Source organism: Podarcis melisellensis (genome assembly GCF_964234715.1).
Source record: "Podarcis melisellensis genome assembly, chromosome: 8".
NCBI classification, from domain to species: Eukaryota; Metazoa; Chordata; class Lepidosauria; order Squamata; family Lacertidae; genus Podarcis; species Podarcis melisellensis.
The window spans coordinates 43248761-43257809 of NC_138540.1; the positions used below are offsets into that span (position 1 = coordinate 43248761).

Here is a 9049-nt window from a genome sequence, read left to right on the forward strand (position 1 = left end):
GCTGAAACTTGAGACCTGATAACAAAGATGCCCCCCACCCAAGAGACATCCCAGGAAAGTGGCTGTCCCCCTCACGCACCCCCAGGTACCGCAGCGGCCCACCCGCCCACTCTGGGATGTGAACCTCCAAGTCGCTTCAGGCAACAGCCTGCGATGCCTCCTGCATCAGCCGCCTCCCCTGGGCCTTTTCTTTTGCACGGGCCTTTTCCTCGATCCCGGCTTGCGGGCGAGGCGGGGCGGAGGGAGCGCGGGCCTTTCCCTGCCCCAGCCTGGCCGCCCGCTTTGTGCCAGGCAGCGCGGCTCTGGCCGGCGCCGAGGGATGCGCTGCTGGTGCTGATGCTGCAGGGATGTTGCAGTATTTTGCGGCGGCGCCTCCTGATTGGCCGCGGCGTCGGCGCTGACGTCAGCGCCCCGGCCTGGGTGCAGCGGGAGGCGCCTATAAAACCCGCCGGCAGCAGCCTGGACGCCTCCGCCAGCCGCTCCGCCAGCTGCAGCCGCCGCCCACCCACCCGCCTGCCTGCCCGCAGCCGCCCCCCCGTAGCACCAGCCGCAGCAGCATGAGGGAGATCGTGCACATCCAGGCGGGCCAGTGCGGCAACCAGATCGGAGCCAAGGTAAAGGCATGGGGAGGCGGAGACGCGCGCTGCTGGGGCTGCAGAACTCCCAGCCGCCCCCCGACGGCTCCTCCAACGCGACTTGGGGGTTCCGTGGCTGATCCTGCCCGGTATGTTGCGGGCCCCCTGGAAAACAGCCAAGCGTTGCGCCGACGAGGCGCCCGGCTGCTCTGCCGCTCCCCTTGCCCTAGATCCGGGCGAGGTAGCCAAGTGTCATCTCGCCGAGGCGGTGGTGCCGGTTCCCTGGCTTGGCACCGGGGTGGGGCGTGCCCTGCGCTGGCGGCGGCGGCGCCTTTGTTGTGGCCTCATCTTTCCCCGCCCGGGTGTGGGCGTGGAGGCACCCCAGGGCTGCGGGGCAGAGCCTCCTGCAGGAGGTGAAAGTGCCCTCCGGCTCCCTAGGAAAGGCACTCCTTTGCCTTCTTGGCAGCTAGCCAGTAGGTGGCCCAGGCCAGCGTCTCCTAAAAAGTCCGCCCTGGGCATCCTGACGCGGCTGTCAGAGGCCCGTGGTCACCCTTTGTTGTTGGCGCTTCTGATGGGAGACAAAAGGAAGGAGTGGTCTTCCTCCCGCCCCCTCCGCCACGCCCATCCAGGCAAGGGGGCTGCCACACCCAGGAAGCAGGGGACCCTCCTGATTCTCTTAGAACAAAGAAACCCTTCCCTCTGCCTGTGACCTTGCAAGTTCCTGCTGTAACCTTGACTAGGTCAGGAGGCAACTTGGGCGATCTGGCTATTTGTTTACACTCCTTTCCTACCTTTTCTCTATGGGGAGTGGTAATGCCTCGCTCCCCTCCTTCAGTCTGCTATGGGGCAACATTTCAGCCCTGCTTCTGCAGGGGGAGGGCGGGGCCACCTTTTTTTGCTCTGTCTTCTTGTCCCATTGGGTTCAGGTGAATGGCTATTCCTAGAGACTTTCAGGAGCCTTTTCCTCCCTTTGCCAAGTGGTTCTGTGGATGACAGATGGAAGGTAAACAGATTTCAGCCTGTGATGCCCCCACCCCTGGACAAAGCATCTTCGCCTCCCCTTCCCCTTGCAGCTTCAGGTAATGCAGGACACAATGGTGAAGAGTTGTCCACTCCTGGAGACAAAGAGGTGTGGGGATTCTGAGCGTCCTGTGGCATCTTCTGATATATGAAACAAACAGAATGTTTGATGTCATGACAGGATCCCCTCCTGTTCCATGATGGGGCAGTTTTTTCCTAACCATTTGTTAAGTGAAATGGCTGCTCTTGGCTGGTGCAATTGGGCCAGGGAGAGAAACAGGGAGCACCCTCTCTCTGGGCAGCAAGGGGTGGTCTTATTTTTGTTTGTTAGGGGAAATGTCCAAAGGGAAATGAACAATCCTGCAAAAATAGGGGGTCTCTCAAATGGGTTTTCAGTTTCTGCTTTCCCAGGAGACACCTGCTGCCATGACTTAGTGTCACAAAGACAGCTAATAATCCATTAAGTCAAACCCCCCCCCCCCCGCTCTCTCCCTGCTCTTCTCTCCTCCACCCTTCAAAACCAGACATCTGTGCCTGCTCTGAATAAAAAGGAAGGCCAGCCTGCTGCAGTGTGATTGTACCACTTAATGCTCTATCCCCGTGGGGCAGGGTAGCAGCACAGCAGGCTGAAATCAAATCAGCCCTCAGGAGCTCTTCTGCAGCTGGGGCCGGGAGCTCCCTTGCCTCTCCCCCACCCCACTTAGGAGAGAGGGATAGTCTGGTCATTATGCTGGATGCAGGGAGGTGGGCAAGGGGTATGAAGAGCACCTGCTACCCACCCACAGCCAGTAAGCTATTTAAGAAGCTGAATAATAAACCTTGAAAGACTGCCAGTCTCTTCCCACCACCACTCAGAGCTCCAAGTCTGTGGCAGCTTCGCCACATGTCTCCTGAGGAAGAGGTGGGTTAGCCACACCTTCTGCAGCAAGGAAGTCAAAATGCCCAGGATTGTACTTGAGATTCTCAGAAAGGAACATTCTCCTCTCTTTTTTTTTTTTTTTAAAAAAAGAGACAGGGTGTTTTCTACCCTCCACCCTCAAATGCTGAACGTGGAATCCTGTGGAAAACCAAAGGAAGTTGAATGGATTTCACATTATCTGAGACAACCTTGGGTTCTGTTGCAATCTTCCCTGAAACTGGGTTACTAAGGCAAGGGAATAGGGTTCTCCACTATCTTGCTGCTCCTGAGTCAGGGATTTGGGGACAGGCAATCATCAGTTGGGGCGGTGATGCTGGAGGCTAGCTTTCTGCATAGTTTACCTAAGCAGACTCATGCATATGCTAATCTGCATGAAAAATTCATTGTAAACTCACAGGTTCTGTAATTGACACATCTGATCAACACAGGATAGAAGCTGGCTTTGGTATAGAAGCCTGGCTTGGCAGCCCCTGAGATATTTAAGGATTGTTCTTTTTCTCTTTTTCTAAAATAAGAACAACTTTATTTAACCTATTTGGAATCCTGCATCACTCTAGATACGGTATGCCCCAGAGAATTCTGCTGCCAAATCCAGCGTGTTGATTTCAGAAGCTGTCTCTGAAGCAATGCCTGTGCCTTGACAAAGAACTATGCTTTATTCATGCCTTAAGCTGGACAGTTCACTTAATTATGCATTGGTGTTCCTTTGAAACCTCTCAGAATATGGGCAGGAGTTAATTTGGAAAAAAAAAGAGATGACAGTCACTTTTTCCCACATCTGAGTCTTCCCTTCCATGGAGCTAAGGGCAGAGTACGGCAGATTGTTATCCATTTCATTCTCTCAGCAAATTTGTATGGAAGGCTGGGGGGGGGACCCATGCAGTGAGCTTTATGGCTGAGCCAGGGATTTGAATTTGACTCAGCCTGTTCCAAGTCAAATGAGACCAAATGAATTGACAAGAGGGCTTGACCCTTGCATTTGTCTGCAGTCCTAGGGCTTAGTCTCACTTCCGTCCCTGAGTAACCTTGGGCCACCTCTGCATATATAGGATTATATCACTTTCCAGATCTGCTTCATTTTTAGAAACAATTTATTGGTGAAGAGGCCTTCTCAAGGCAGATCTTTTTGCATTGGGTCTCGGGGGGGGGGGGGATCAGCCTTGTGGCATGTGGCTGACGCCATTGTGTTTACAGTCTTCCTGACCTTGCCATCAATTTCAATTTGTCCTCTTAGTAGTGGGAGCTCCCTGGTAATTAAAGCTCTGTCCACTGGAGATGGTTAGCATTCATGACATGCATCTTCCTTTCTCTCCCCCCCTTCCGCATTGTTCAAACTAATTTAGCAAGGACTGAGCAGTCTCCTATAGATTGCTGTAAACAAACCTTTTTCTCCTGTCCTCCTCACTGCCTTGTTAAAACAGAAAGTCCTTCCGTTAGTGAAAAGCTCCACAAAAAGAAGCCCTCTCTGTTGTCCTCTAGGAATACAGCTTAGCCCTTGCTTGCAAGAAGCAATTAGTTCCAAGGTAAAAAGTTCTGGAAAATGCATCATTAGCAGCTGTCCCTCCTAAGGGAGATAGAGTGCTCTTGCTGCAGTCTGCGTAGTGCTGTGGCTCGTAATAAGTTTGCGCCAATAACCAGCAGTGCGAAGTCATGTGCTTATTTGCCGGTGAGATGACTCTGCACAAATTTAGCTGCTTTTCCTTGTAGCTTATTCCCAAAGCAAAATGCTGTGTTGCTTGTCAAAATGTGTACAACAGCATGATCAACCCTTGCCTCTACCTTTGTCTTCATGGCTAAACACTGCAGATGAGGGCAGGAGTTTTGACATGCGGCAATACCCCATCTGAATGTTCTCACTTTCAGCAGCCTTAAAATACTAAAAGCTCAGCCAAATGGCTGCTTCTCTGTCTCCTGTAGTGCGGTGTAGATTCCAAGAAACAAAGCTAGGAAAGCAGTATCTTTAAGGTTTCAGCACCATGGCCAGATCCCTAGAACAGCACACAGTGCTTGCAAGAACGAAGCGTTTCTGCTCTGGGTCTCACCGTAGGCTGGTGAGAGAGCCCTCTCAAGGATGGCTTTGCAGAAAGGGCTTTTAGCAACCTTCAACTACCAAACGCAGCTACAGCTGCTGATGCAGTGCTACTTGGCACTTGCGAGTAGCAAATCAAATTTATTTGTGTATTTATTTCTATCCCATCTTTGTGTTGTTCAAAGGGATGTACTTGGCTCTCCTCCTCTCCATTTTATCCTCACAACAACCCTGTGAGGTAGGTTAGGCTGAGATGTGATGGCCCAAGATCACCCAGTGAGCTTCCTGACTGAGCAGAGATTTGAACCCTGGTCTCCCATGTCCCAGTCCAATACTCTTGACAGCTTGTACCACACTGGCTCTCTATATGTCATTCAGTTAAGCACCCCCCACATCCAAAAGAACTGCTTGCACTCACACAAGGAGTGGCATACTGGATAAGATTTACAGGATAAGGTCAGGATAAGGTCGGTGCTCCACTTAGCCCAGTATGATGTCTCCAGCAGCAGATCAACTCAGAATGCTTTCCCTCAGTGTGGATAATGAAAAAGCTAAACAGCCCAATGCGGGTGGGAATTTCCTTTGTTTCTAATGGTATAAAACAAAAATGTCCAATTCTTTAGCTGACTTAACAGGTAGAAATGTTAATTCTTTCTATCTCCCCCTCTCCACTTTTCTTTCAGTTCTGGGAGGTGATCAGTGATGAGCATGGTATAGACCCCAGTGGGAACTATGTCGGTGACTCTGACCTGCAGCTGGAAAGGATCAGTGTTTATTACAATGAAGCCTCTTGTAAGTTGTGCTCCTACCCCAGACCTGACTGCTCTTCCTGATAGGCAGGGATATTCTGGTATACCAAGAAACTTCCTCCTGGCTTCCTCTCAGAAATGAAACTGGAAGGTTTTCACCATTCCAAGCAGATGACAATGGCCCTTCCCTTAAGCACTTGTAGCGGCATAGAGTACGCCATCCATCCTGCCACCTCCTTCCGAGTGAGGGAAAAGCATCCCAGGGCTGCCACTCTCATCCTGGATCACACCCAGTTTTGCAGCAACATTGCAAAAGGTATTCTTCCTTGTCGCCTTTGTTGACCAGCCTAGTCCTCTTTTGAGGCAGAAGGCTACAGATTTGAATAGCAGGCCTGGAAATTACATGGCTGGTACCGAACACTGCCTTGGGGGACATGGGTCTCTCTGGTCATGGGTCAAGGGCAGGCTGCTTTGAGCATGCATCCTTTAAGCATAACACTAACAGGAGAATGAGTTAAGGCAGCAGTGATGGTGGGGAAGCCTGTGGCATTCCAGATACTCCACAATGCCCATCAGCTCTGACAACTCACTACCCTGGTTGTGGCTGATGGGAGTTGGAGTCCAACAACCTCCGGAGAGTTGCTACAGATTCCCCATCCCTAGTTTAGAGGAAGAGATAAAGAAGCTCAGCCCCACAGTATAGTCTCCTTGGTAAAGGATTCCCTGGATTGTTGGGCAAGAACATCTGAAAAGGCTAGGTGGGAGCCTGATGTTGGGCAGTGCCCACTTTTGGCTTTGGTGAGCATCCTGCCAAATGGGTACAAGGGAGGGAGATGATGTGGGAGATCAGGAATCTTATAATCACCCCCCCCCAACACAATAACTCCTGTTGTAAATCAGCAAGGTTGTCTCTCTGGCTGATTGCAATGAAGACAAATCTTCCTTTGTTTTTTTCCAGCTCACAAATATGTTCCTCGTGCTATCCTGGTGGACCTGGAGCCTGGCACCATGGACAGTGTTCGTTCAGGTGCTTTTGGGCACCTCTTCAGACCAGACAACTTCATCTTTGGTATTGTTTCTCTGCTTTCTTCTGCTGCCTGGCTCTCTTTCCTTTTCTCTCTATCATAGCTTCTCTCAGATGTCACCCAGTTTTAAGAAATAGCACAGTTCGACCTCAGACTTGCATAACTAATACTAAGCTGTAGCATTTCGAGGTTTTTGGAGCTGCAAGCAAGGAAGGCTGGAAATCTTGGGACGGGGCAGCTGACTTTTAAGGAAAGGGTTAGGTCAGATTATTTCCAGGGTAGAGAATCTCCACTCCTTGATCACAGCTTGCTGCTGCCTAATACATCTTTATTTCTAAAGGCTCATACAGGTGCTTCAAACATATAAGCTAAAATCAAAAGGCAAACATCTTCAGCAGACTCCATGTTCACCTAATTTGTATGCTTGGCCTCTAAACTCTGTGCTCCCCACACAACCCCTGCTTTATAGGCCCTTCCTGTGCCAGTCACTGTCCCATTTCTCTGGGCATTTTAAGTCTCCAATTAATGAGAATCTTACAAGAGCTACAAATGGAGGAAGTTAAAAATGGCACAGCAAGCTATTGTTGCGTACTTTTTCTTTTTTTACTTAAGTCTGGTGGGCTTTCAAAAATTTCAAACTCTGATTGGTCAAAAGGTAACAGGTGTCCCTCAATGTTATGCCATAGGGATGAGTAGATCTGTACATCCCCCAGTTGACAGGACAGGGCACACAGATCAGTGCTGATTGCTACACAAGATGGTGTTGGTGTCTCTTCCTTCACAGGACAAAGTGGTGCTGGGAACAACTGGGCAAAGGGTCATTACACAGAAGGCGCTGAGCTGGTGGATTCCGTCTTGGATGTAGTGCGAAAAGAGTGTGAGAACTGCGACTGTCTACAGGGCTTCCAGCTCACCCATTCCCTGGGTGGGGGTACGGGGTCTGGCATGGGGACTCTCCTCATTAGCAAAGTCCGTGAAGAATACCCCGACCGGATCATGAACACTTTTAGTGTGGTGCCTTCTCCCAAAGTGTCTGACACTGTGGTGGAACCCTACAACGCTACCTTGTCCATCCACCAGCTGGTGGAAAACACGGACGAGACCTACTGCATTGACAATGAAGCCCTCTATGACATCTGCTTCAGGACCCTCAAGCTGGCCACGCCCACCTACGGAGACCTCAACCACCTCGTTTCTGCCACCATGAGCGGCGTCACCACCTCCCTGAGATTCCCAGGGCAGCTCAATGCCGACCTCCGCAAACTGGCCGTCAACATGGTGCCCTTCCCTCGCCTCCATTTCTTCATGCCGGGTTTTGCTCCGCTGACGGCCCGCGGGAGCCAGCAGTACCGAGCCCTCACTGTCCCCGAGCTCACCCAGCAGATGTTTGACGCCAAGAACATGATGGCCGCTTGTGACCCCCGCCACGGCCGCTACCTCACGGTGGCCACCGTCTTCCGGGGCCGCATGTCCATGAAGGAGGTGGATGAGCAGATGCTAGCCATCCAGAGCAAGAACAGCAGCTATTTCGTGGAGTGGATACCCAACAACGTCAAGGTGGCTGTGTGCGACATCCCTCCCCGGGGCCTCAAGATGTCCTCCACCTTCATTGGCAACAGCACAGCCATCCAGGAGCTCTTCAAGCGCATCTCGGAGCAGTTCACGGCCATGTTCCGGCGCAAGGCCTTCCTCCACTGGTACACTGGCGAGGGCATGGATGAGATGGAGTTCACAGAGGCCGAGAGCAACATGAACGACCTCGTCTCGGAGTACCAGCAGTATCAGGATGCGACAGCCGAAGAGGAAGGAGAGATGTATGAAGATGACGAGGAGGAATCGGAAGCCCAGGGTGCCAAGTGAAGGGCTGGGGCCACAGGCAATGCTTGGGTTCCTCCCAGTGAGGGCCAGGCAGTGACATGGGCCTGTCGTTCATCGCCGTCCATCTTTGCTACTCATTTGCTGAGTTGTAGACAACCAGCTTCTAGTTGCTTCTGATTCAAGGGTTCCAAAACTTAAAAGCTGTTCAGTATTTAACCCCCTTCCTCCTCCTCCTCCTCCTCCCCCCCCTCCGCCCTATATTCCCTCTCCTTTACCCCCAAGTCTTATAAGTTAGTGCAGCTCCCTCTGTCCATGACTTTGATAACTTCAAGGGCCCTGGTCTTTATTTTTTACTGGTCTGTGTCTATTTTTATGTTTTGGAATACTTAATAAATCTATTGCTGTCCAGTATCTCGGGTGTCCCCTTTCTCTCATTTGGGATAGGGGAGCATGTTGGTGAAGTGGGGAGGGGTTGGAGTGCTGGGTAAAGGAACTGAATGAATGTTGTGGTGTGGCACAACCACTCCCTTGGAGAGTGTTGGTGTGTGTCTGTCTAGTGCAGCCTTCCACAAGCTGGTGTCTTCCTGCTGCTTTGGACTACACCTTCCCTCAGCCCCAACTAGCACAGTCACGGGTCAGGGGTGATGTGGGTTGGAATACAAAACATCTAGAGGGCACCAGATTGAAGAACACTGGACTAGAAGGCAAACACCAGCTGGAAGTCAATCACACACAGTGTTGCTTGGCAACTGAGGGCAAGCATCAAGGTCCAGGCTTGGCTTTTCAACTATCCACCTTGCCGTGTTTCCAACCAGAGAAATTCAGCAATTGCACTTAGGGTGGTCACTTTAAAAACACACACACCCCAACTACTTTAGACAATTTCATGCAGGCCAATCAGTGGTTACTAATGA

At 51.3% G+C, this 9049-nt stretch overlaps 1 protein-coding gene across 1 annotated transcript; it reads left to right on the forward strand.

Moving 5' to 3' along the window:
- Positions 1-457: 457 nt before the first annotated feature.
- TUBB3 (tubulin beta 3 class III) lies at positions 458-8544 on the forward strand. The gene is made up of 4 exons (XM_081920225.1): positions 458-614; positions 5227-5335; positions 6251-6361; positions 7102-8544. The coding sequence occupies exons 1-4, from the start codon at positions 558-560 to the stop codon at positions 8175-8177; spliced, it is 1353 nt and encodes a 450-aa protein (XP_081776351.1). The 5' UTR covers positions 458-557; the 3' UTR covers positions 8178-8544.
- The last annotated feature ends 505 nt before the right edge of the window (positions 8545-9049 follow it).

Bases quoted from the DNA above. Each gene is read 5' to 3' on its own strand.
- TUBB3 (XM_081920225.1), top strand. From the start codon at position 558: ATGAGGGAGATCGTGCACATCCAGGCGGGCCAGTGCGGCAACCAGATC. The intron at 615-5,226 runs GTAAAGGCATGG...CTTTTCTTTCAG, and splicing joins GCAACCAGATCGGAGCCAAG to TTCTGGGAGGTGATCAGTGA. The intron at 5,336-6,250 runs GTAAGTTGTGCT...GTTTTTTTCCAG, and splicing joins TTATTACAATGAAGCCTCTT to CTCACAAATATGTTCCTCGT.